Here is a 27,556-nt window from a genome sequence, read left to right on the forward strand (position 1 = left end):
AACAGCACAGGCCTCCTTCAGAGCCTCCCACCCCACACCACTTCAGCCAGCTGGGAAAAATAAAAAGCAACTGATGGGTGAATTTACTCCGCATTCCTCAGCACAGCCGGTCTCCTGCTGGCTCTACAGGGAGGGCTGTTTTCATAATCACCCTCTCCCTCCCCCATAACCATCCTTCCTCTCCAAGCCTGTCCGATTTGGGGGGCGGGCAGAGAACTTGGGGGAGGGAGAGAGCCCTTCAAGGGCCAACCTGGGACTTGAAATCTATCTATCTAGGGCCCTGAGGGGTTAAGTTGGCTCTCTCCTTAGGCTTCCTGCTCCTGGGAGGTCCAGTCCCCCCTCCTGCCCCATACTTTCAGGGGTACAGGGGCAGCTCAACCCCAGGACTCACCAGAGAACTCTGTGGTCTCGGGCAGCTCCTCACTTGGCATGTTTTAATTTTATGTTTATAGCAAGGTCTCTCCTAAACAGGACTTGGAGTTTTCATCTAGGGAAGTGCTTTGTCCAGCATGGGAGTGGGAGAGGGGGTTCACAGCTTCCCTGGTATCTCTGAGGGGCTGCCCAGCTCGGAGTTTGGGATGGACAGACAGGGAACCACATGAAACCCAGGCATGGCAGCACAGACCTCTGGGAACCTGCTTTCTGCTATACGGCCTTGGAATGCAGCTGAGAATTCCCCATGGCTACCTCAGTTTCCCCATCTGTGAAAGGTGCCTCACTTCCTCCATGCATCCAGATGTGGGAAAGGGGTCTTGGGTCATCCCTGTCACTGACCAGGGCCCCAAGGGCAGAGGGAAGGCCAAGGCTTGTGGGAACGGGGCCAGGGGAGCAGGAGGGTCTGAAGCAGCAGGTGGCGGTGTCACAGGCTCGATCAGATGTTCTAGGTCAGGCTGGTCCTGGGGGCTTAGGTGTTGCTGCGCCTCCGCTCTGGGAGTTTCCGCCTGTGGGTGTAACAGGCTCAGGGAAGACAGAGAATACAAGTGATAGAGTCCTTCTGTACACAAAGAACAGGGGCTAGGCCAGGCCCCACAGGGTCTCTCTACAGGGAAATTCTTGCCCCAACAGTCCCGTTGACCGGGGCACCTAGAACAAAGTACTGAGAAATATCCTGTGTGCCAAGCCCCATGCCCAGCCCTTAAATCCAGAATCTTACACAACCCTGCTGCCGGTCGCCGCGCCCCCTCCATCTGACAGGCTTGAACAGTGAAGGTCAAAAAAGTCAGATGGAGGAGTTTGCAGAATCCTGGGGTTCCAGGATGCTCAGCTTTCAGTGGGCATCCAAATGGCCTGGGGAACCTGAGAGCCTGAGTTATGAAGTGTGGACTAAGGCCAGGGAGTCTGCATTTTTGAAGGGCATTCCAGGTAATTCCAAGGCACATCCCCCTGTGGAGAACTCGGCAGAGATACAGAGAGCCATGGAGGTTTGTGGAGTGAGAGGGTCACCGATCAACAAAGAGGAAGTTTTGGAAGATTAAGCCAGCAGGGAGGAGGGTACTGTGTCCTTAGAAGCAGTTAATGGGGTCCGAACTCGGCCTGTGGTCATGGAATGGAGAGTCGGAGAGAGAGGTGGGGGATATTCAGGATAAAGAATTGGAAGAATATGACTGATGGCTTGTCCAGAGTACAACAGAGGCTCAGAGGCCTGGGGTGGGTGGCGGGTAGGTAGACATCAGTTGAGAAAAGAAGCCGGGTCCAGCTTTGGGTGGCTCCAGATTGGGGCCATCCAGGGAGGTGTCAGGCTGGCAGTGGGCTCTGGGGGAGGTCTTTGCCTGCAGGAGGACATGGAAACGGGCTCTCAGGGGGCTCTCAGGCCATGAGAGAAGAGGGAAGACTCCACCTCAAGGTGACACAATTTGAATCTGCTCATTTCTAGAACATTTCACAGCTTGAGCACCCCTCTTCCCACTGTGGCCAGATTTATCCAACTCAAGAAAAATCTCAAGGACCTCTTGCCATTTCATTGTAGGACTCCCTTGCAAGGACGTTCTTAAGCACGAGCCATCCACATTTCTGGGGTCTTTGGCAGCAGCGTGTCCTGAGTGAGGCTATAAAGAGAGATGGAACGCAGCGGGGTGGGAGGCTGAGGCAGGGACTGCCCTGCTTCACAGTAGTTCCAGCCCTCGGGCCCAGGGCAGGATGGACCAGCCCCAGTAGATAGAGCCCCAGGCTCTCTCCTGCCACTCCCCCACCTGTGACCCACCCCCCAGGCCCCCTTTTTGTCACAGTTCAGTTGCTATTGGAGGAGCCCTCCGCTGGTGACGAAGGGTGGTCACGGGAGGAACAGCAAGTAAACCAAATTTTTGGAGTCAGGCTCTTCATAGTGACCCTGAGCGAGCCTCTAGTCTTCCCTGACGTTCAGATTTCTCCCCTTTAAGGTGGGGTTGTGAGGAGAGGAGAGAGGGAGAAGATGGCTTGCGGACGTGAGGGAGGGTTTTTGGCGGCTACCTGGGCAGCAAGTACCACAGAAAGAGCGGTGACCCTGTGCCAGGTTTGCTGTCGGCTGCTCTGCGTGATGGACTCATTTCAGCCTCAGGACAGGCTTATGAGGCAAAGACATATCCTCCCCATCTTGCAAGGGAGGGTGCAGAGACTCAGGGGGGCCGAGGCTGGGCAGGGAAATGGAGGACCTGGGGCTTGAGTCTGGGCATGGTCTGTCCCCCCACCGCCATGGTGCCTGGCTGCCTCCAGTCAAGCACCACGGGGTCCAGCAATCACGGAGGAAGGGCCTTGCCTAGGCTCCTGGCAGCCGGGGCTGGGAGCCGAGGCCCTCTGCCGACTCCTGGCCAGTGTCAGGGCCTTGGCCGCCCCCCTCAGGACGTCGCACCTCATCTGAGGAGAGAAGGAATGTTGCAGTCTGATATGGAAGCTGCAGGCCGGGGCGGGTGGATGCCAGGGTGAGGGGTGGGTCCCCAGGAGGAGGCCTGGCCGGCCTGGCCACACAGAACACGACCACATCTGCCCACTGGGGAGTGGGTGGGGGTGACTGGGAGTCCACAGCAGAGCTGGGAAGGGGGCCCAGGAGACTTGAAGAGAAGGCGGGCTCGAGGCATTGTCCGAGATCTAAGGAACAGTGTGGGACCATAGCCTGGCTGTCAGCGTTCGCCGGCAGAGGAGGACTGCCCGGAGGAGTTGCCCAGAGTACACTCCACCCACAGAAGGCCCAGGACAAAGCTTCCAGCCATAGCTTCCTCCTTCCCCACCCTCCTCGTCCCCCAGGGGACTGCAGGTCTACCCACACCAGGCTCTAATCCCCTTGAACGGGCCATTTGATGGCTCCAGGGCTCAGTTTTCTGAGGTCTCAGGACACCGCTAAGACTATCTGCCACCGCATCCACGTGGAGAAATGAACACAGAAACAACCCCTTTCAGGATCACTGTTAGTAAAAATAACGGCTGTAATATACAGACTACACTGTGGACTCCTGGCACTGGACTGAGCGTGTTCCTGGGCTCCCCTCTCTCAGTCCTCACACAGTCCTTTGTTGGATAGACAGTAGTGGTACCCTCATTTCACAGATGAGGAAACTGAGGCACAGAGAGATTAAGGAATCTACCCAAGGACACACAGCTGTAGGTGCCCATGGCTGTGTGCCTCACCCCTGCCCCACACTTGCCCAGAACTTAGTGAGTTCTCAGTAGATGTCTCCTTCCTGGGCTCTGTGCCCCAGGATTGCCTCCTCCATCCACCATCTATCCACGAAACAGCCCAAATGAGCTTCCCGTAATGCAGATCTGACCCTGGCTCTCCCCTGCTTTAAATCCTTCCATGACTCCCCAGGAAGAAGCCAAGATCCTCAGCCAGCTTTCAGGGTCCTTCACAAACTAGTCTCTGCCACCCCCCAGCCTAACCTCCTGCCACCCCAGGGTCCCACAAGCACCACCCAGATCGAACCTTCTCCAGGCCCCCAGGTGCCAGGCCCTTGCTCGTCTTTATGTATCTGGTTTGCACTCCCTGGAATGCTCTTCTCCTTAAAGATGTCCCTCAAGGGGGCCCTCCCTGAGCAGTTTACTTGGGTGTCTTCCTCTGTGCTCTCCGAGCCCATCCTGCTGGCTTCTCGTATAATAGAGAAACTCAAGAATGTACCTCAGTCTATTTCTCCTACACCTCCAGCTGTCACCCAGGGTCTGACAGAGGGCAGAGGCTCAAACAGGTGTCTGACAGCTCAGAACAGAAATGGAATACTGGGGCACCTGGGTGGTGCCTCTGCCTTTGGCCTCTGCCTTTGACTCAGGTCATGATCTCAGGGTCCTGGGATCGAGCCCCGCATCAGGCTCTCTGCTCAGCAGGGAGCCTGCTTCCCTTCCTCTCTCTCTGCCTGCCTCTCTGCCTACTTGTGATCTGTCTGTCAAATAAATAAATAAAATCTTAAAAAAGAAAGAAATAAAGAAAGAAATGGAATACCTATGGCCCTTCCCCAGAGGGCTCTGGGCCACTTGTGGGTGCTGGGATTGGCAGAAAGCCCAAAGGAGCCACAAACTCACCTGAGTCCTGGTGGCTTCAGTGAGAGCTGAGTAGCCATGGGGCCTGGGGGGTTTGTTGCTTGAGCCACAAAGAGCTCTATCCCAAGAGCCTGGAGCCCAGGGTGGGTGTGGGCTGGCTGAGCCAGCCCAGGGAGTGGCAGGAAAAGGTTGAGTTGCCCACCATCTCACAGCTGCTAACTCGGATGGTAATAGGTATAATAAACTTCAGATAATAACAGATATAATAAAGAAAAAGCCACTAGATAAGGGGACAAAGAGTAAGGGGGAGGCGGGTAGTCTGGAAAGTCTTCTCAGAGGATGTGATGGGTAAGTAACATGAGGGAATGGGCCAAGGGAGTATCAGGGGGTAAGGGTTTCAGGACGAGGGTCCCAAAGCTGCAAAGTTCCTGAGACTGGAGTGGAGGGACCCAAAGGAAGGAAAGGGCACCAAGACAAGGGGTTGTGGAGAGGCCATCAGCTCACATAGGCCTTCTTTCCCAGTGTCGTGTAACTATCAACACTACTTAGTTCCAGAACATTTTCATGACTCCACAAGGAAACCCCTGTGCCTGTTAAACGGTCACTCCCCATTTTCCCCCTCCCAAGTCCTGGCAGCCATTAATCTGCCTTCTGTCTGTGGGTCTGCCTCCTCTGGATGCCAATAAATGGAATCATCCAACAGGTGGCCTTGTGGCTGGCTTCTGTCACTTAGCATCAGGTGGTCAAGGTTCATCCCTGTTGTAGCAGGTGTCTGTGCTCCATTCCTTTTTATGGCTCAGTAATATTCCATCATATGGAGAGACCAGCTTTCCTTTCCCCATCAGCTGATGGACATTTCGACTGGTTCCACCTTGTGACTATTGTGAATCACACTGCTATGAATATCTGTATAGGAGTTTTTGTTTCAACACCTGTCTTCAGTTCTTTGGAGAATAATTCTGCCTAGCAGTAGAATTATTAGGTCCTACGGTAATTGGTAATTCTATGGGTTTTTAAAGATTTTTTGAAAAGATTTTATTTCTCAGGAGGAAGACAAACCATAAGAGACTCTTAGTCTCACAAAACAAACTGAGTGTTGTTGGGGGGTAGGGGGTGGGGATAGGGTGGCTGGGTTATGGACTTTGGGGAGGGTATGTGCTATGGTGAGTGCTGTGAAGTGTGTAGGCCTAATGATTCACAGACCTGTACCCCTGGGGCTAATAATACATTATATGTTAATAAAAATAATAAAAAAAAAAAACCAAAGATTTTATTTCTTTAGTTGATAGGGAGAGAGAGCATGAGTTGAGGGGTGCAGAGGGAGAGGGAGAAGCAGACTCCCCACTGAGCAGGAAGCCGGATGTGGAACTCTATCCCAGGACCCCGGGATCATGACCTGAGTTGAGAGCAGACATGTAACTGACTGAGCCACCCAGGTGCCCCCAAGAATTTTTTTTTTTTTTAAGTAAGCCCTATGTCCAATGTGGAGCTTGAACTCACAACCCTGAGATGAAGAGTCGGATCCTCTATCATCTGAGCCAGCCAGGTGTCTCTGAAATGTTTTTAAAATAATCCCTACACCCAATAGTGGGACTCGAACTCACAACCCCAAGATCAAGAGTTGCACACTCTGATTGAGCCAGCCAGGCGTCCCAATTCTGCGTTTAACGTACTGAGGAACAGCCAAACTATTTTCAAGGCAACTATTCATATTTTCAGGTATTATTACCTTAAGGCTACTGGACTCCGTTTCCTCCAAAGGGCTACTAACTCCTCGGCTACCTGTAACCGTGCCCACAAAAGCGGGCGTGGGGGGGGGGTCGTGGGGGGGGCTGGATTCTGCTGCCTGTCCCCTCTAGCCCCTCCTCTCCAGCCAGCACTGGCCTTCGGCTCACCTGAGCCCCTCTTGTAGGTGTTTGGTGACATGGACCAGGTGCGTATGACCTCGGAGGGCTCCGACTGCCGCTGCAAGTGCATCATGAGGCCGCTGAGCAAGGACGCGTGCCGCCGAGTGCGCAGCGGGCAGGCGCGGGTGGAGGACTACTATACCGTGGAGACGGTGAGCTCGGGGACCGACTGCCGCTGCTCCTGCACGGCGCCGCCCTCCTCGCTCAACCCCTGCGAGAACGAGTGGAAGATGGAGAAGCTCAAGAAGCAGGCCCCGGAGCTCCTCAAGGTAGGCTTTCTGGGGGAGGGGAGGAAGGGAACACCCCCCGGAGGAGATCCTAGCACGGGCTGGTGCCAGGCTGGCCTTCCAGTGGAAAATCCACACCCTGGGGAGGCGCCGTCATTATCCCATTTCACAGGTGGGGAAACAGAGGCTCCCTGAGGGGAAGCCACGTCTTGCTCCGGACTATTCCCCAGTAAGTGGTGGAGGCGGCGTTCTTCGGCTAGCTCACCCTGTGCTCTAGCGTATCTGCAAAATACAGGCTTCTGTTCAGAGAGAACCTACCACCAGCCAGGCAGGCAGTAGTTCTGGGGATATAGGAGGAAACCAGACAAAGTCCATGCCTTCGGTGTGGGAGACAGAAAAGAAGCAAACAGAAGAGAGAATATTTTATCATCCAGTTCAGTGTTCTGTATTTTACCCAAACCTGTTCATCTGTTGGCACCTGAATACAGTATTTTAAATTTTGTAGCATTTTATTGTTTTTAATGTAATAAGAACATGTCCCCTATGCAAGCCCCACCTGCATGCCAGATGTTGTGCTAAAGATTTTTACGCATGTTTTCCTCTAAATTCTCAAACCATTCTGGGACATGTGGGATCACTGTTCTCATTTTATGGGTAAGAAAACTGGGGTCTAGAGAAGTTAGGTAACTGGCCCAAACTCTCACCTAATGGCATGTAGCCTTGGATCTATGCCATACTTTCAAGTGAATTTTATGCTTACCTTCCCCCGCCAGCCACCACCATGGGCAGATCAGAAAGAAGCAGCACCTCTGGGGAGCACAGCCCCATGCCACCGCCACCTTCAGGGCCCATGCTTGAATAGACACATGCAGCCTACGTCACTGTCCCCACAGCGAGCCAGGCACTTTCACACCATTCATAACATGCCCAGCAGTGCTTGGTGGGTCTGGGATTTGAACCACATCCTGCTGTATCCAAAGCATGTGTCCTAAACCACTTTCCTCCTTTCTTTCTGTAATGGACTAGATAGTTTTGGTGTCTTTTGAGAGTATCCTCTTCTTTTATAATTTGTTCCAAACATATGAACATCTGCTTTGCCTTTTTTGGTATCAAGAACTGTGAAATTGACTGAGATGTTACCCTACTTGTAAGCTAACAACTTGGCAGCCAATTTCATGGATGCTGGCAGAAGACACAAGCCTCCTGGGTCAGAAACAAAGGACTTTATTACTCACAGCAGCCAGAGAATCTACATTTTCTTGAGCTGATTCTCCCAGCTCCAGTTCCCATGGGGTGACTCAGTGAAGACCTGCACACACACACTGGGGTATTTTCCAAGAGTGGAGCCCCAAGCTTAGAGAATCCAAATTTTTTTATAATGGGCACTGAGCATGCCTTCTCTGCTCTGGAGGGAAACACTCTCTCTGTGTTCTGAGGCTGTTGCCTATACAAAAGATGTCCTAGAACAAAAATGCTCAGTGCCTCTGTATGCAAGACATGTGAAAAATTGTCTTCAACATTTGGCTAAAAATGTTTCCTTTCTTTCTTTCCTTTTTTTTTTTTTTTTTTTTTTTTAGATTTTTAAAAATTTATTCGACAGAGAGAGAGCACAAGCAGGCAGAGCAGCAGGCAGAGGGAAAGGGCGAAGCAGGGCCCTATCCCTGGCCCTGGGATCATGACTCGAGGCCAAAGGCAGATGCTTAACCAACTGGGCCACCTAGGCACCCCTAAAAATGTCTTCTTTAAATTTAACTTCAGCTTTATTTTTGTAACAACTAAGTGGATACCAAAGCTCTTAAAGTTGGCGTAGGGTTGAATTTTAGGCCAAGTTGCCTCTTAATTTGTCAGTACCTGGACCCCACTGTCTCTCTGGGGCCTCGCTGGGGCCCTGCAAACTCCCGGTGCTGAGGCCGTAGATCAATCTTCAGTTGTAGGAACAAATCCAACTTCTGCTCAAGTCCACCTCTCAATAACTAAATTGTAAGCATACTTTACACAGGGATATGCAAAATCTTTTCATAAATTCTGGCTAATTTCATCCTTACCACAATCCTTTGGCAAGGGAACTTACTGTTCCAGCTTTATTTGTGGAGGAATCTGAGGCCCAGAGAGGGCTTGTGACTTGCCTAAGATCTCACAACGAGAAACTGGTAGCATTGGGATTTGAGCTCAGGAATGCTCTGATATGTCCCCTTGCCCATGGAAGGGGTCCCTAGGCAGCTCTCAGCCTGGAGCCCATTGTTCCTTGGGTCTTTTCAATGCACAGAAGCCATGGTGGTTTTCATTCAGCCTTATAGGACTGGAGTGGGGTAGTGGAGGGATTGACTCATCAGGTGGTGGTATAGGAGGAAGAGAAGATATGACTGGGGCAGGTACCCGAGAACCCCAAAAGGAGAAGGGGGCAGAGGCAGTATGAGACAGGGCTGAGCCCCCTCCCACTAGATTCGGCTCCTCCTCCCTCAGCAGGAGGCTGTCTATGGGAAGCCCTCCAGGAGAGGAGGTTAAGGGAAGCCCATGGAGGAGGGGGCACACACCCATGCTATACCTTTCCCTTGTTTCTACCCCAGCCCTTTCCCTCAAGCTAAGAACTCCAGCTTTGGAGTGATTTGGTCTTGATTACATGACTGTGAGTAGAATGGAGAAGATTCTAGATTCCCGTTCTTGGGGAGGTTGGTGGCAGGTGCATGCTTTTCACCTTTTTACTCCTTTTCCTTCTGGACATGAACTAGACATGGCCCCAACCTTGAGGAATCTCCGATCTCTTGGGGACACAGTTCCTGACTCCGAAGATTGGTCACTGGTGCTGGGCCAAGGGATGTCTCAGGGACTGTGGGAACCCAGAGGAGGAGATAATATTAGAGCTGGGCTTTGAGGGATGGGTAGGAGTCCCTCAGGCAGAGAAGAAAGGAGGGCATTATTGGTGAGAGCAAGTGGAGTGGATGTAGCCCAGGATGGCTCCCTCCCCTCTCTCTGCTCCAGCCCCACTAGTTGCCTGCCAATTCCTCTAATACAGGGCTTCTCAAACTATCTGTGGTGAAAGACTAATTTTTTAAAAATAAAAACCAGTACTTTGGGAAAATACCATAAAAATGAATTATTAGAAAAATGAGGCAAAAACAGACATGCAAAATACAAGTCCACTGTTTTACTGTTAGAGTCAACAGATAAAAATTTCTCTGTCGGGCGCCTGGGTGGCTCAGTCATTTAAGCGTCTGCCTTCAGCTCAGGTCATGATCTGGGGGTCCTGGGATGAACCCCTGAGTAGGGCTGCCCGCTCAGTGGGGAGTCTGCTTCTCCCTCTCCCTGTCTTCCCTGCTTGTGCTCTCTCTCTCTCTCATTCTCTCTCTCTCTCTTAAATAAATAAATAAATAAATAAAATCTTTTTAAAAAAATGTCTCTGCCAAAGCATCTGAAAGTTTATAAAAATCTACTTTCACTTTTTGCAATTATTTTATCACAGATGAGTAACCTGAAGCTTGGACCGGTGCTGGTCTGCGGACCACACTTTGAGTAGCGTGGCCCAAACACAACATGTCTCTTCTCACCTCCAGCTCTTTGCATAAGCTGTTCCCTTGGCCTGGAATGCTCTTCTCCTACCATCTTTGCCTAATCTGTGTTGTTGCTGCAGAGCTCAGCTCCAACATAACTCCCTGCTGGCGAAGTTTACTAATCCACATCTGCTCCTCGACAAAGTCATGATCTGGGTACCTCTCTGCTACTCTGTTCTTTCACAGCCAGCGAAGGACCCTGAAGGCTTCTGTCTGTCTTACTCCTCACTGTCCTTAGTGCCTGGCCCAGAGGAAACATTTGCTGAGGTCAAAGAGGGGGCAGGGGCAGACCATGGGGGGCTCGAATGCCAGGCTTAGGAAGTGCAAGGTCATGCACGAGCAGTGGGGAGCCATGACAAGTTATCTAGCAAGGGAGAGACCCAGGGTCCAACCTGTGCTTTGGAAAGCTGGTTTTGGTGGCCATGAAGGGAGCAGAGTGAAGCCGGGAGGATCCGCTATAGCCCCCATGATTGTTGATATCAATAAGCCCTTGCTGCGTTCCCGCTCTGTGCTGAGCCCTGTCCACACACTACTGCTCCTTACCACAGCCCTACGGGCTCATTTCACCGAGAAGGAAGCTGAAGCACATAAGAGTCTACGTGCATGGTTCTCCCACTGGGCTCCCCAGAGCCTGCGGGATACAGAGTAAGTCTTCAGAGTCCGAGCAAGGTTCCAGGGGAGCAGACAAGACTCAAGGTCCCTGCTTCCCTGAGACTTCTCCACTCCCTTTTTCCATTTTAGAGATTAATGTCTACTCCAAGAAAAGGCTCTCTGGCTTAAAACAGCTTGAACACCCCTGGGAGAGTGGGAGTCAAACTGTTTTGGAAACAGCTGGCCAGGGCCAGACAGGAGCGCTGGACTGCTCAAACCCCCAAACGATGCCACGTGGTGGGGGGGTGGGGCATGCAAGAGGGTAGGAGGAACTGCCCTTCTCAAGAAGCCAGGGAAAGCTGATTTCCCAGCCAGCCCCTTGTGCCATGGTTTCCCTGACCCTCACTGGCATCTTGGCCATCTGGAGAGAAAGTCCCCATCCTCATGACACGTGATGGAGAGTGGAAAGGGAGGGGTAGCTGCAAGGGGGAGGAGTCCCGGGCTGGGCCAGGAGGACACAGCATCTGCCACCCACCTATTTGTTATGCAAGCTCCTCCCCTTCTCTTGGCCTCAGCTTCCCCACCAGGAAGTAACACAGGAAGGAACACAGTCAAGCATGATAGGAAAGAGGCTTCGGTTTATACAATCTGGGTTCTGCATCCGGCCCCATCTAACAACTGGGTGGTTTTGGACAAGTCACTTCACCTAAGCTGCAATTTTCCATTCTACAAGATGAAGATAAAATGCATCCAGACCAGCCAGCCTGGCTGGCTCAGTGGGTAGAGCACTCAACTCTTGGTCTCATGGGGTGGTGAGTTCGAGCCCCACGTTAGGCATAGGGATTACTCTAAAAGAAATAGTTGTTTCGGTCCCTAGGTACAGACTCTGAGGCAAGTGATTCGTGTTCCAGGGATTTACTATGAAAATGTTCCCAAGAGAAGCTGGTACCAAAATGAATGAAGTAGGGGTGGGGGGAGAAGGAAGCACAATAGGGTGGGGTCTCAGGCCAGGCGTCAGCCTTAGCCCCAGGGTGCACTGGAGTGCAAATAAATGACAGCTCATCTGTCCCCAATGGGGTTAGGGAGCTGGGCCTTTGGATGCCCGCCCCTGTCAGACATTGCCGAAGGACTGCCCCAGCAGGATGTACTCTCCCAGGTAGTTTGGGGACACAGTGTCTCCCTGAAGAGAGTCACAGATGCAGGCTGTTAAGAAGGAGGAACACAGAAGCCAGGTAGGGGATCAGGTATGGATCCCAGGGCATCCAGACTGATCTCCTCCAGTGCCCACTACACACCTCGTGGGGTTGTCTTGAGGACAAAGTAAAACAGCTCATTACAGCCCCTCACACAGCGCCTGCCACATTGTAAGTGCTCAAAAGATGGCATCTGTGGCTTTTCCCATGACGATTACCACCAAGCTGGGTCTAGTGGGTGCTGAGGGCCCACGTAGGCCATTGCAAGTGGTGGGGCTCCTTTTACAGCCTTCATGCCTGATCCTGTTCTCTGCCCTTGCCCTGACGCTCACCCTCTCCCGGGCAGCTCCAGTCCATGGTGGACCTCCTGGAGGGAACCTTGTACAGCATGGACCTGATGAAAGTGCACGCCTACGTCCACAAGGTGGCCTCCCAGATGAACACGCTGGAAGAGGTAAGGGCAGAGCTCTCCCCAGGAGCCCTGGTGGGTCAGCACGGGGCGGGGGAGGGCGCAGGTGAGGGGGGGGAACAGGGGCTGTGTCAGAAGGGGCCCTGGCCATTCTGCCTTACCCTGCTGGCTGTTGAAAACTGGACTTCAGCAAGGGAGCTGGAAGAAGGAGAGGCAGGCCTCCAGGTCTAGACTTTGGAAAAGAGATCTGACTGGGGCTCACAGGCCTACAGGAGGCTGGAAGGCTGGCTGGAGAAACTGAGGCACCAGCTGATTGTCTGAAAGGGATGTGGAGGGGGCTGGCAGGAACTTGCCATGGCCCTCAGTTCACCAAGACCAGGACTCACACATGGCACAACTCCAAGGCCATTGGTCACATAGAATGCCACATAAAAGCACAGGACTGGCCAAGCCCACTGGGGCAGGGCTTAAGAGAGCATGGCTGGCCCAGGGCCCACCTGTATTGGAAGCAGAGATGCTGAGCATCTCCTGGTCAGTACAAATGTACTAGAGGTCTAGGCAGGTGGCCAGGACTGGCCCCTGAGGGCAGCGACAGAGTTGGGCCATCATGGGGGTCCAGGCTGCAGGTTCAGGGTTTGCTGGCATGCATCTTTGCTGGCACGGCTGGGCCTCCGCCTGTTTCCTGCATCCGGCCCCTGCTGGGCTGCTGGGAGCCTGGGGACGTGCAGCTGCCAGGAGCGGGCGTGGGGGCTTCCTTTCCCAGCTTCCTTTCCAGAGGGAGGGGGCACCTGGGCATCCTGTGCCCCAGGGTGGGAGATTAACCCCTTACTATCCCCAAAGTTGGGGGTCACCGTGGCTTTAATTATCCAGAAAGTGTTTGGTGTGTGTGTCCTAGGGGCTAGGCCCTTGCCAGCACAGGAGTAGGGTACCAGTTGCTGGATTTCCACGGTGCTCCAGTATTTTCTGTGCACCTAGGAGATACTAGGCTCTCCTGTCGCTAGCTCTGCAATTAGCCCCCTTTGGCCCGTCCTCCTGTAATCTTAGGAAATGTTAACTCACTTCATGTAACCATGAGCCAGACGATCTGGAGAGTATGTCTGCTGCGGCTGGAACAAGTCAGAAGTGATTTCCGTAGCCACAGAGAAATGATTTTTTAATTATCTTCTGTTTTGCATTATCTGTGCTTTGCTTCTGTTCACTAAGAGATAACTCAAAAAAATTTTTTTTTTTTTTTTTTTTTTGCTTATTGCTAAGTCTGGGTGGAGTTGGAGAAAACAGCCTCGCCCAGGAGGGACCGGCTCCCTCTGCCCAAAGGAAAAACCTCACTCATTCACTTACTAAATAAGATTTTAATAATTACGTGGTCTCTCAGCAGCACGCTTTATCCACCCGTGGCCACGGGTGCCACCACCCTGCCCCTATCCCCTTGGGCCCCGCTCAGGAGACTGGGCCACCAAGCGTGATGCCAGAAGCTGGGGTGTCCCCTCCAGGGTGGTGGGGGGTGGTGGCGGCTGTCAGAAGGGGCTAGAAAGACCCTGGAGTCCTGCGCCCACAGAGCGTCAAGGTGAACCTGAGCCGGGAGAACGAGGTAGTGAAGGAGAGCATGCGTCACCTCAGCGAGCAGCTGAGCCGCTATGAGAATCACTCTGCCATCATGATGGGCATCAAGAAGGAACTGTCCAGCCTGGGCCTCCAACTGCTGCAGAAGGACGCAGCCCCGGTCTCGGCCGCTGACCCCGCACCCGGCCCTGCTAGCAAGGCTCAGGTGAGGCCATGGCCCTGGTGATGGGGCCAGAAGGTGGGTGGGCTTGGGAACATGGCGTGCCAGGACCTCCGTCCCGAGGGCCAGCTGGATGGGGGTTCGGGGTCCCAGGACGGGGCTGAGGGTTAGCCAGCTGGAGAGTCCCTGGCAGGGTGGGGGGCGGGGCTGCGGGCAGTGCAGCGAGCGCTGTTGCTGAGAGGAAGGCATCTGGTGGCCTTCTGGTTCCCATTCCCAAACTAGCGGATACAAAGGTATAGAGACGACCCTCCCTGCCTGGCCCTGGGCAACAAGGCTGGCTGCTGCAAAACCACTTCTAGCCTCCCCTCGTGCGGCTGGGTCAGGCCTGCTCAGGGTCAGGTGGGCAATGTCTTGGGGACCCTGCAGACTGACACCACTTCACCAACCCAGTCTGGGATGCAGAATTCCTGCCGCGGACACCCAGACATTCCGTATTCAAGCTCAGCAGAGTGGGCAGGCACACTGGGCGGTGCCACCCAAGATCTGTAAAACACCTTTATGCACATTTGAAAAAGCCCTTCCTCCACGCAGACAGTTGGTGAGAAGGCTGTCCCTCTGGGCAAATGAAGAGAAGCCCCCCCGTAGGTGGGCAAATTATCCAGCGGCTCCTTCCTGTGATAGCTACACGTGAGGGGGTACAGACTCGATTTCAGTACCATCCGTGCCCCTTAGGCCAGTCACCCTCATGCAGGACACAGCTGCTCTGTCCCCCACAGCAGCCTCGTGTTTTAGAGTGGGGACTCCCGGAAGCCTCTAAATCTGACTTCTAAAGTCGAAACCTGACTTCCTCCCAGACATGATCACATAGCCACCTGCAAGAAGGGACAATCATGGCCTGTTGGACAGATAAGGAAGCATAGGGTGAGGGCCCATGGGGAAAGGGGGGCTGTGCCGGGACTGGAACCCGCGGCTGCGTGACTGGCAAGGCCGAGCTCTTCCTCTCCACCTCCCGGCCCCCCTGTGCTGACATTGTGCTGATGGGGCCAACTGTGTCTGCGGCCAGGACCGCCTCGCTGCTGATAAAGCATGGAGGAAACCTGGTGCCTTGGCCCAGGGCAGACTTCCTGCTCATTCCCGTGTCAAGTTCACGGGCGTGAATGAATGCTGTTCGGGCCACAGCACGGAAGGTCTAGAGACTGTACTTGCTGTATCTCCCGGAGATTCTGCCCAACTGTGGGCGATGTCACAGGGCCTTTGTTCTTGTGCCAAGCCAGCATCAGAAGCATGTAAGAGGAAGTGAGAATAAAATTTACAGAATGTTAGAAACTTCATGTGCTAAGGGCCATGGCCTTGGTGACCAACCATCCAAGTTGGCCTGGGACTAAAGGGTTTCCCAGGATGCAGGACTTTCAGTGCTGAAACTGGGAAAGTTCCAGGCACACTGAGATGGGTTGGTCACCCTGCCTTGGAGCCTGAAAACCTCGCCCCTGCTCACAAAGACCCATGAACAAGAGAGACAGGGATGGGAAGCTGATCTGGTGAGCAGCTCCCTCCTTTGAGAATTAACCATTATAATCTACCCCCTGGGGACGAGTACGCAGTGGTTTGGAAATGGAACAGGAACCTAACCTATCAGGTTGGGCTTCTTTCAGCCAGGAACTGGAGAGCTGACTGGGGAAACTGAGGCATACCCCAGTCACGGACATAGCCACTATGGGAGGAAAGCTGTGAGTTCACAAGCACCTGAGACCTAGGGCCTAAAGCATCATGACCACTTCCAGCTGCACCGACAGACTGAGCCTCCATGACCTCCTGAACAACCTTTCCCCCACCCAAGTCTGAGATCTCCCTTCTCCCTCAGGACACAGCTGGAGGGAAAGGGAAAGAAAACAACAAATACGGCAACATTCAGAAGGTCCTGGCAGACAGGGGCCTCACAAAACCTTCTAAGGAGAAGCTGCTGAAGGTGGAGAAGCTGAGGAAGGAGGGTGGCAAGGGCAGACCCCCCCAGCCCACAGCCAAGCCCCGGACCCTGGCCCAGCAGCAGGCTGTGATTCGAGGCATTACCTACTATAAGGCGGGCAGGAAGGAGGCAACCGAGGCCATGGCCGGTGAGTTGGAGGAGGACTGGACCCCGGGGGTGCGGGGGCCTGTTGCCGGGTGGCTGCACCCCAAGCAGGGGACCCGGTGTCTTCTCTACAAACTGCCCCAGATTTCAGGTCTGCTGGTTACCTATCGGTGTCCGTCGCTCAACCACACAATGCGACAGTACCCCTTGTGAGATTGTTGGGGATGAAATGATTGTATCAACGCAAAGGGCCACGAGGTTCTTCTCGGTATTTTCGGCGGTCTCTGCCCTCACTGGACTTTTCCTTCTTCATTTAGAGATTTGCCGAAGGTCCACTATGTACGTGCCGGATCTCCCAGAGGTTCCGCCTAACACAGACTTCACAGTCCAGTGGGAAAAAAGACCCATGAGCAGGCAGCAGCCTCAGGTGGGGTGGGACTCTCCAGGGGCTGGAGCCAGGCCAGGTTCTGGGACGTGTTCTGGAGCCTTTGGAGCACCTCTCATTTCCACAGTGGCCTTGGCAGGGATGCCTCCCACTTCCTATTTCCCCAAAGAGGAGCCCACAGACTCCTGTATTTTTCCTGCAGTCCGTGGGGGATCACAGTGAAGGGCAACCAAGTAATTAACCAAAAAACCCCACAAGAGACAAAAATCCCAAGAGTACCCAAATTTCTGGGCCATCCCCACTGGTGTGGCTTCTGATTTTTCCTCTGAGACCCTCCCCAGATGCCTGTTCTTGTCTTATGTCCCAGAGAGGTGACCCAAGTCTGCTCGCCCACCCTGGGTCCTGCTGACCACCTCCTTCCATGAAGCCCTCTGCCCACCCCATGTCCAAGGGGCCAGGAGGTGGAAATGTGAGGGACCAGACTCCTTCAAGAGCCCCCCTAAATTCTTGGCCTCTCAAGGCTCAGGGGCCTCTTTCCAGATCCCCCGGTGGCAGCTGCTGGCTCTGAGTCCTGCCAGCTCCGCCTGCCCGCAGTACAGAGCCTCCGAGCCCTGGCTGGGCACTGCGGAAGAACAGCTGCAAACAGCTGGCTCTGCCAGCGAGGCCCGTGGGAACGAGGCCCTGGCCCTGGCCAGCCGCCAAAGCCAGGCCCCCCCCAGAGGGTGTGCACCATTCCCAAGAAACCCCAGGGACTGCCCCACCATGGGACCGGCTAAACCCTATGCAAAGAGGAAGGCTGGCAGGAAGACAAAATGAGGGAAGTCCCAGCATCAAGGGACCTCAGCCCCGGGGGCCACACCATCCCCTTTCCTTTGTCCCTGGCATCACAGTTTTCTGTGTACTTTCACACACACTGTTGGACTTGATCCAGGTGAGGACACAAACTCAGAGAGGTTGAAGAGACGGGCTCCAGGTTTCACAGCGAGTTGCTGGGACTGGAGCCCAGGTCAGCAGACTGCAAAAGCTGCCTGAGAGCCCTCCCCAGCTCTGTGCCCTGCAGTGGGGCATTGAATCTTCCTGTCTTCTTACCCAGACCCCATCCAGCCCAGCCCAGACAAGTGTGTAGGTAAGAGATGGCCCTAAACAGGTCTCACGGGAGCTGAAAAAGTCATCCTTTCAGCAAAGGCCTTGCCAGCGAGATTTGGCCGGGGGAGAGGGGGTTGGCCCAGAAACCCTCGCAATCAGAGGTAGGAGGTGAGTGAGGGGACAGAGAGATGGAGACCTGGGGTCCAGAGGTGATGGGAGGCTGACTGCATCTGTCCCTCCCTGCTTGAAGAGGCAAATGCTGTGTGAGAGGACTGATAGGCTGGGTTCCAGAGGAGAGGACCAGGAGAAAGTCTGTAAAATGGGAGCAAGGGTCTCTCCCTCCTAGAGTTGAATCTGGGGTGTAAAATAATTGGGACAAAGTGTCTGACACTTAGGAGGGAAGGGGGCTCATGTTTGGCACCTCATGCTTGCCAGGACCTGTGCAAATGTTGTATACCTTCTCCTCTAATCATAGCAAGAGCCTACCATGGTGGGCCTTACGACTGTCGTTTCATAGAAGAGGAGGCTGAGGCCCACCGAGGCAGGGGACTTGGCTGAGGTCACTCAGCTGGGGGGCTTGGAGCCGGTCTGTTGACCACCAAGCCTCCCCACCACCCTCTTTTTGAGGCCTTTCACTCCTCAGGGCCTCCCCCATTCTCTCCGCCATGGCACCAGAGCTGGGAGCCAGGTGGGCCCGGGGAGGACCCTGGGTGGCAGCACAGGACATGAGCACAGAGTCCTCTCTCCACAGACAACGCCCTCAAGAGTGCTTCCTGGCTAGAAGAGCTGCCGCCCAGGGTGGAGGGCAGGCCGCCGGAGCCCAACTCCGCAGAGCGTGATGAGGCTGAGCCCAGGGCCTCAGAGGGAGCAGACTTGGCCTCTGGCACTCTCAGTTCTGACCCTGCCACCACCCCTACCCCAACTCCCACCATCCGGCCCCAGCCCACCGAGCCACCTTCACACGCAGATGTCCCGAGCCAAGGTGAGTAAGCGTCATGGGGTCCGCAGAGTACAGCCCATGCGCCAGACCCAGACTGCAGCCTGGTTTTGTCTGGCCCTTGAGCTAAGAACAGGTTTACATTTTGGAAGGGTTGCGAGAAAAGAATACGGGACAGACGTATGTGGTCTGAGAAGCTTAAAATCTTCACTATCTGATCCTTTGTAAAAAGTGTGAGGAGGGGCGCCTGGGTGGCTCAGTCAGTTAAGCAACTGCCTTCAGCTCCGGTCATGATCCTGGAGTCCCCAGATCAAGCCCCGCATCAGGCTCCCGTCTCGGTGGGGCATCTCCTTCTTCTTCCGTCTGCTTCTTCCCCTGCTTGCTCTGTCTCTCTCGCTTGCTCACTCTCTCTCTCTCTCTCAAATAAATAAATAAATAAAATCTTAAAAAAACAAAAGAAAGTTTGAGGACCTTAATAGTCAAACAGGTAGTATTTTTTTTAAAAAGATTTTATTTATTTATTTGACACAGAGAGAGACACAGCGAGAGAGGGAACACAAGCAGGGGGAGTGGGAGAGGGAGAAGCAGGCTTCCTGTTGAGCAGGGAGCCCGATATGGGACTCAATCCCAGGACCCTGAGATCATGACGCTTAAAGACTGAGCCACCCAGGTGCCCCCAACAGGTAATAATTTAAACAAATCCTTCCTAACACGTCAGCTAGAATCCCATCATCAAATCCGGCAACTCTTTTCACTTCTTTATCTTTTTATGTCCATGTTTGTAGCTTTGGTGTGTGTCTTTCGGTAGAAATCTTTCCCATTAAATCATCAAGCCCAGGGGCGCCTGGGTGGCTCAGTGGGTTAAAGCCTCTGCCTTCAGCTCAGGTCATGATCTCAGGGTCCTGGGATCGAGCCCCACATCGGGCTCTCTGCTCAGCGGGGAGCCTGCCTCCCTCTCTCTCTCTGCCTGCTTCTCTGCCTACTTGTGATCTCTGTCTATCAAATAAATAAATAAGATCTTTAAAAAAAAATCATCAAGCCCATCTTTCTGGAGGGCATCTTGCTACCTGTGATAACAAGATGTTGTTAAGCCCATTCCCCACTTGGATCTGAGTGCATTCAGCTTCCAGGAAGCTTTCCTAAAGGGTCTGTCAGCGGTGTGGACAGTAGCTGCCGCTTACCTGCCTCTCACCCCCAGCCCGTTTCCAATGTCAGAAAACTGGAAATAATGTGAACGCCTAACACCAAGGGGACTGGGGCACAGCTGTCTGGTGGCCTGGTAGAGCCTTGAAATCACATCATTAAAAGCCATTTAATGATGTGAGAAATTGCTCAGTGGAGGGAAAAAACAGGATACATAAAACGGTATATTCAGAAGAATCATGTTTTTTTTTTTTTAAAGATTTTATTTATTTATTTGACAGAGATCACAAGTAGGCAGAGAAGCAGGCAGAGAGAGACAGGAGGAAGCAGACTCTCTGCTGAGCAGAGAGCCCGATGCGGGGCTCGATCGCAGGACCCTGGGATCATGACCTGAGCCGAAGGCAGAGGCTTTAACCCACTGAGCCACCCAGGCGCCCCGAATCATGATTTTTTTAAAGTACATCTGCATGACTGCATATGAAAAGAAAAAAAAAGAAACAGAAGGAAACAAAACATGTTTAAAATTTTCTTTGGATAATGACATTTTTCATTATTTTTCTTTTCCTCATTCTCCTTTGCTGAACTTTCTGTTTTCTACATTGATCAGATATTTCTTTGATCATCAGGAAAGTGGGAAAAAGGCTGCAAATATGGGGCGCTTGGGTGGCTCAGTCAGTTAAGTGTCTGCCTTTGGCTCAGGTCATGGTCTAGGGGTCCTGGGATCAAGTCCCATATCAGGCTCCCTGCTCAATGGGGAGCCTGCTTCTCCCTTTCTCTCTGCCCCTCTCTCCTCCTTGTGCTCTCTCTCAAGCAAATGAATAAAATCTTTAAAAAAAAAAAAAAAAAGAAAGAAGAAGAAGAAGGTTGCAAACAAAATATCGGGAGGGGTTTTAAGTAAGACCCGGATGATGTTCCCAGGACTTGCTCTGGCTTCGGGGCCTTTGGGGCCGAGGACCTCATGCTGCACCCCTCACTCCCCACAGGCAGAGAGGTGAGCTGTGAGGGCACCCTGCGGGCTGTGGACCCCCCCGTGAAGCACAACAGCTACGGGCGCCACGAGGGAGCCTGGATGAAGGACCCCGCTGCGAAAGATGACAGGATCTATGTCACCAACTACTACTACGGGAACAGCTTGGTGGAGTTCCGCAATCTGGAAAACTTCAAGCAAGGTTGGAGAGCCGGGAGATGGGACGAGGGCCGGGGGTGGGTGGCCTGAGAAGGGTCTCCCATGGAGACTGGGCCCTCTTGTGCCTGTGCTTTCCTGTGGTCCAGACTCCCAGCCTGGCCTAGCTCCAAACGATCAGCCACCCCCCTCGAGGGGCAGCTGAGGGCACCCCCTGTGTGCTGGAGCCGGGAGCGGGAATGAGGCGACAAACAAGATGAACGAGGTCCTGTCCTCAGGAGCCTAACTTACTGTCAGGAGGAGCAATACTTCGGGTTTCCTGTTCTTGAGCACTTACTATGTGCGCATCACGCCATGTGAGGCAGCTCGTGGTAGCTTCTTACTTCTCTGAGGGGGGCGGGTTATCACTCTGTTTTACAGGTGAGCAGAGCCCCAGGACTTAGAGGAGCTGCAAGTCTGCGCAAGGAAGGGCAGGATTTGGGCGATCAGATCTGGGGCATGATGGGGGAGGGGTCATTTAGGCCTGACCCGCCCTCCAGAAACGCACAGTCTGATGTGAGAGGCGAAGACCTTGGGAAATAACTCCAGTGTGGTGTTTGAGGGAGAGCTCGAGGGTCTGTGGGACCCAAGCCTGGATGTCCGAGACCTCCCAGAGGAGGAGCTGATGTCGAGTTGAGCCCTGGAGAAAGAGCAGGAAGAAGCCATAGAAAAGGAAAAGGGCCACGTGTTCCAAGCAGAAGGCCCAGTGTGTGCCAAGGCCCGGCAATGAGAGGCAGGCTGGCCCTAGAAGGGAGGTGGGGGAAGCCTAAGGAGAGAGTAGGCTCGGGCAGACCTTAGGAGCCACATTAAAGTTTGGATTTATCATAACAGCCATGGAGTCAGAGTATGGCCTGGAACAGCCAAAGTCCTTCCTTTGCCGGGTCAAAAGTGACCTGATGCCTGCCTCAGGTGGCTCACAGGCTGGTGTGGAGGACGCCAGTAAAAAGTGCCAAGACAAGGGTGATGGGAGGCCAGAGGAGTGGCCCTCACTCAACCCTGGGGAGGTGGTGGAAGACTTCCTGGAGGAGGAGATATTGGTGGAAGGCTCTGAAAGATGAGGAGGCATTGCTGAAGCAGATAGGATGGGGAATGGCAGTCCAGACAAAAAGCCTGAGCAAAGGCCCTGAGACAAAGCCTAGGGGCTGTCTAAATCCTGGCTGTGCCACTCCATAACCGGATGACCTTGAACCCTCTGACCCTGTTTCCTCCTTGGCAAAGCGGGATGCTAACAGTACCTGCCGACTCTTAGGGGGTGGGGGTTGGACCCTCAGGCGGTAAGATGATCAGCCCAGCTCCGAGCCCAGAGCCTGCTCTGTATCCCCTGCTTACTGGGGTACTCGGGACCCTGGGAGGCCTGGCCCTGCCCCGGTGTGAGCAGCTGCCTTGCACACACAGGCCGCTGGAGTAACGTGTACAAGCTGCCCTACAACTGGATCGGCACGGGCCACGTGGTGTACCAGGGCGCCTTCTACTACAACCGCGCCTTCACCAAGAACATCATCAAGTACGACCTGCGGCAACGCTTCGTGGCCTCCTGGGCACTACTGCCCGACGTGGTCTACGAGGACACGACGCCCTGGAAGTGGCGCGGCCACTCGGACATCGACTTCGCGGTGGACGAGAGCGGCCTGTGGGTCATCTACCCCGCCGCGGATGACCACGATGAGGCCCAGCCCGAGGTGATCGTGCTGAGCCGCCTGGACCCCGGCGACCTGTCCACGCACCGGGAGACCACGTGGAGGACGCGGCTGCGGCGGAACTCCTACGGGAACTGCTTCCTGGTCTGCGGCATCCTGTACGCCGTGGACACCTACAACCGAAAGGAAGGCCAGGTGGCCTACGCCTTCGACACGCATACGGGCACCGATGCCCAGCCGCAGCTGCCCTTCCTCAACGAGCACGCCTTCACCACCCAGATCGACTACAACCCCAAGGAGCGCGTGCTGTACGCCTGGGACAACGGCCACCAGCTCACCTACACCCTCCACTTCGTGGTCTGAGCCGGGACCTGGGCTCACAGGAGAGGCGTGGCCGCGGCCGTGGGCGTGGCTCCCCCACAGCAGCTCCTGCAGGGGGTTCCGCCAACAAATATTTATCGGGGTCCAGGCCCAGGGAAGGTGCTGGGCACGTGGGGCACCCAGGATAAAGCGTCCTTGGCACCCGGTGGGTTAATAATCCCTTCCCCTTGCAGAGCACTATGCCAAGAGCTTCACATGCACAAACCCATTCATTCCTCCCAGTAGCACCCTCAGAGGTAGGGATAATTAAGCCCGTTTCACAGATGAGGACACTGAGGCACAGAGACCATGTCCCTTGCCTAAATAGCCTCAGCTTGGATCAGGCAGGCCAAACCGTCCCAACAGTCCTATGTGACAGAGGAGGAGACCTGACCATGCTCCCCTACACCTCCAGGCCTCTCCCTACCCCTCTAGTTTCTCTTGTTCTCTCAATTCTGTCTCCCTTCCCTGGGACCATTCAAAAGCAGAGGCTTCAGGGACCTCCGCATGAGTGTTGTTGGAGGCCCCCGAGCGGTGTACCACCCCACGCCCCCGTTCTGGGTGAATTGCTGGTGGCCCTGGGCTTCAGGTCCCTTGGCTAATGTCCCTGCTCCTTGCCTTTGGCCACCCCCCACCCCACCTCACCCTCTGTCCAACCACATTCCAAACCTCCATGGTCACCCAGCCACTGAGCAGAAACCGCACCCCGAGGAAAAATACCGGCCCCTGTTCCAAGTTCCCCTCCCTCTGTATTCATGTTTATTTTCTCTTATTCCTCCTCAGTGCTGTCATTTGTTTCTGCAGCAGCTGCTGAGAAGGCCACAAGCAGCTGCCTGCCAGCCCTGACTCTACCAGGGTGTGAGGCTGGGCCAGGCCCCGGGGCTCCCTCTCCACCCAGAGTGCCGGCTTTGGCCACACACCTGGGCCACAGGACCTCTCCTCAGCTCCCGGAGCCCTGGGGCTTGGGGTCCATGTTGTCCTTTCCTTCTGGACCTTTGAACCCACAACCTATATGTACTCAGGGATACCTCCAGGTCTGCCATGAGCAAGACCCTAGACCCAGGGTTGGGGTGGTGCCAGGACAGAACAGAACACATTGCCTCTTCCTTGTCGGTCCCCACCCAGTCATTTGGTGGAATGGCCCAGCCCGTTTGTTTGTTTTTGTTTTTGTTTTTGTTTTTGCGGAGTAAGGGGGATTGCTGGGGAGACTGAGATCTGAGCAGTTGGGTCCAGGGGAGGCATTGGACCTTACAGTTGCAGGGAAGTCCTAGAGGGTGGACGCTGGAAAGGAAGGAGAAGGGGGAGTATGGACTGGGGTTTTCCAGGTTTCAGAGTTACTGGTGCCAGGACCACCCTGAGCCCAGGCCTTGGGGCTGAGGATGCACAGGTGAGCTGTCTCTGTTGGCACTGCTGGTGGCTCCCCGAGCCTCAGACCTGGACAGCCCACTGGACATAGACCTTCAAGCCAACTCCCTGTTTCACCAAAGGAGAAAGAAGCCCAGAGAGGTTTAGAGAGTAGCTTGGGGCCACACTGGGCAACAGGACACAACTGATCTTCCAGAAGGGCTTTGTATATTTCCTTTATTCTTCCGGCTTAGAGGCCACTCTGCCTGGGAAGGCCATAGACCCCCAAGCACCCAGTCCATCCCACCGCCTTTGAGGTATTGACTGCTGATCCCTACACCACCCGCTAAGCCCGCTGCCCTCATTCTGTGCCCGTGCCAGCTCCTGCGTATCTGTATATTTGAACGCTCAGCTGCCATGTTAGAAAATTCAGCTGCACACCCAAGAGTAAGGAAAAGCATTTTGTGCAGAAGACATTTCTTTCAGGCATTGTCAGGTGATGTTTTGTTTAAGCTGTAACTCGCCCCTGAAATAAAGGGGAGTGGTGATAGCCGGCCACGCAAGGCCTGACTCATATTGGTGGACACATCCAGCCTCCCCCACCCAACGCCAGCGGCCTCCACTGAACGGTTCCTTCAGGGGGCTGCGTTTCCCTTGGCCCTGGGTGTGGGTTTTACAAGACTGTGTCTTTCATGATATCACAGCCTAACCATGCGAGCAGTGTTCAGACTCCTCTTGCTCATTAGTCTGAGAAAAAGGAAAAGTTAGAAAGGATTGGGAAAACGAAAGGACAAACAAGATTGTTTTCAGGGGAAGGTGATGCTGGCTGCGGCCTCCAAACCTTCCCAAAGCCCTTCTGGTTTCAGGCCTGAGTGTGTGTGTGTGGGGGGGGGGGGTTATGGTAGACGGAATTATTTTCCTCACTTTACAGATAGTCGAACTGGAAGCCAGACATGGGTCACTTGTCATGAAAGCAGTTAAGTGGGGAGCCGAGTCTCAAAACCAGGTCATCTAACCATCACCACTGAGCGTCGGGTAGGCCAAGCCTGCCAGGTGCGTATTCTTGCATCATTGCAACAGGGAAGGTCTATACTCGGAATGCGCCCATCTTATAGATGAAGAAACTGAGGTGAAGGGACTTACCCAAGGTCACACAGCAACTTAGTCTGTGGCAGATCGGGGTTTCAGGGCTCGTCGGTCCATGTTGTTTGCCAATTGCATGGCACTCCAGGGGCAGCTCCAGAAGTGTAACCAGGCCACAAACTGCATCCACAAAGGACACCCAAGAAGGAGGTTGGGGTCAGCTTGTAAAGAACCTTGAATGCCAAGCTAAGGACTGCCTCTAATCACATTTGGAACAAAGTCAAGTGTAAGTTAACAGAGAGAAGACAATTCTAAGACAACTGGAATTGATTCCATTGTCGATGGGAGCCAGGGACAGGTTTTTGTCATGGACTTTATTGCATTTGGCCACAGGTACTTCAAATAAGAAAGGACCTGGACTGGGGAGGGCCAGCGTTTCTTTCTGACCTTTGATGTGAAGGCAAAGGAAACTGTCTCTGGTGTTCTGAACACATGAAGGGGCTTCGACTGCCACCTTACCCCCTAGAGATTTCTAGCCCTTGACATTTAATTTGCTCTGTCTGCGGAGGAGAGAAGGGGGCTTTGCCTTGGGAGCAGCCCAAGGTTTTCCTGGGAATCATTTGAATGTTCCTGAAAACCTCTATGTTCCAAAGCATCATCTTCTCCTTGACGGCCTTGGAAACCACTCTGGTGACAGGAGCACACAGCACCGGACAGCTGTCAGGGAGCCTGGGTAGGAGGTAGGGAGGCCTGGGTTGGGATCTGGCTCAGCCTCTTTCATGCTGCATGCTTGAGCAGGGTAAGGACTGACAGAGGGGACAGATGTCAACTCCATTTTGTGGCTGAAGACCTGCAGCTTAGGGAGGACTGAGGGCAGCTGAGACCCAAGCAGCACCCTCCTAGAGCCAGAAGGCACCTTGACACATGTTCTCACTGATGCGCCCAGGAACCCCCAAGGTTGGCATTACTTTCCCCCCTGACAGGTGCTGAACCTCAAGTTCAGAGAGGTTAAGCAACCTGCTCAGGGTCCTGAATCTAGCAAGTAGTAGAGTCAAGATTTGAACCAGGTCTGTTTCTATACCAAAGCCCCAAACTCACTGTTAGGAATCTTGTAACAAGTCGTGTTTTCTCTTTTGCTTTGGCTGCTGAGAACCTCAAAGTCAAATTTGAGATTACTTTTAATAATTGTACTGAGTCACCAACTGGACTCTGACTTCATTCTAGCTTTCTGCTTTAACCTTTACCCTGATCTGTTTATTTTTACTCTATTGTATTTTATCTATGTTTGTAAGTTGCCACAATACCTTTTTTTACAACAAGGTGGCATATACCCAAATAAATACATGATCAAAAACGCCATTTGAAAGTCTTGACTAAACGCTACGGTCTGCTTCCTCATCATAACACAGACATTTAATAACAAAAAGAATTGCTTTCCTGGGGAAAAGAGTATTGGGGAACTGGGGAGGTGGGCCTTGAGCATCTTAGTCTCAGGTTTCCCAAACTTGTCCCTCCTGTACAGACCTTCCTCATGACTTCTGCCATTCCCCTTGACCATCTTCAGTATGGTTTACTATTTCTCTTTCAGATGATTTCATTCTTTTTCTTTTTTTAAAAGATTTTATTTATTTATTTGACAGACAGAGATCACAAGTAGGCAGAGAAGCAGGCAGAGAGAGGAGGAGGAAGCAGGCTCCCTGCTGAGCAGAGAGCCCAATGTGGGGCTCCATCCCAGGACCCTGGGATCATGACCTGAGCTGAAGGCAGAGGCTTTAACCCACTGAGCTACCCAGGCGTCCCTGGATGATTTCATTCTTTTTACTAAAATAATTGTATTTCAAAGGGAATCTTAAAAAGCTGTCAGCAAAAACAAAAATGAATTTTTAAAGGAGGAAAATTACAATAGTAAAAAGAAAGTTAGTAACCACCATGCAAGGTAGCAGGGGCGGGACACTGAAAACAAGCAGCACTACGGCTTTCTTGTGGTTACTGTGCCTGTGATCTCTGGCCCAGATGTTCTTCGTGTCAAAAGCAAGGTTAGCAAATGTCAGGGGTATAAACGACAAACCATCAGCTAGTGGACATTAACCTTGATATGATCAGAGGAATGAGACAGGAGGGAATGGCTTCTCCCAAGTGATTCAAGGGCCTTTCACCTGGCTTAGATAACTCTAAGGAGCTCTCAAACCACTGATGGTGACACGGATTTAGACAAAGTTTCCCAAACACAAACACATACACATTCAGCTAGGCCTCCGCTGCCCCAGCCTTGGCAGAGCTGGGCCCTGTCCCTGTGGCCGCTGGCAAGAACAAGGG

General features: G+C 53.4%; 1 protein-coding gene across 3 annotated transcripts in view; it reads left to right on the top strand.

Annotated features, from left to right (window-relative positions):
- LOC111145998 (olfactomedin like 2A) overlaps positions 1 to 26,599 on the top strand; it is a 28,486-nt gene extending 1,887 nt beyond the window's left edge. Inside the window, exons 2-8 of one of the 3 annotated variants that reach the window (XM_022501360.1) lie at positions 6,353 to 6,616; positions 12,253 to 12,360; positions 13,871 to 14,080; positions 15,897 to 16,146; positions 18,326 to 18,556; positions 20,638 to 20,823; positions 22,212 to 26,599. In XM_022501360.1, the coding sequence (XP_022357068.1) occupies positions 6,353 to 6,616; positions 12,253 to 12,360; positions 13,871 to 14,080; positions 15,897 to 16,146; positions 18,326 to 18,556; positions 20,638 to 20,823; positions 22,212 to 22,816 (1,854 nt within the window). In that variant the 3' untranslated portion in view covers positions 22,817 to 26,599. Of the gene's footprint in view, positions 1 to 6,352; positions 6,617 to 11,502; positions 11,526 to 12,040; positions 12,078 to 12,252; positions 12,361 to 13,870; positions 14,081 to 15,896; positions 16,147 to 18,325; positions 18,557 to 20,637; positions 20,824 to 22,211 lie in introns of those variants that run through there. The other 2 variants (XM_022501362.1, XM_022501361.1) reach the window with 2 other exon arrangements.
- Positions 26,600 to 27,556: the final 957 nt, after the last annotated feature.

This window comes from Enhydra lutris, unplaced genomic scaffold (genome assembly GCF_002288905.1).
Source record: "Enhydra lutris kenyoni isolate GAN:26980312 unplaced genomic scaffold, ASM228890v2 scaffoldscaffold13, whole genome shotgun sequence".
NCBI lineage: Eukaryota > Metazoa > Chordata > Mammalia > Carnivora > Mustelidae > Enhydra > Enhydra lutris.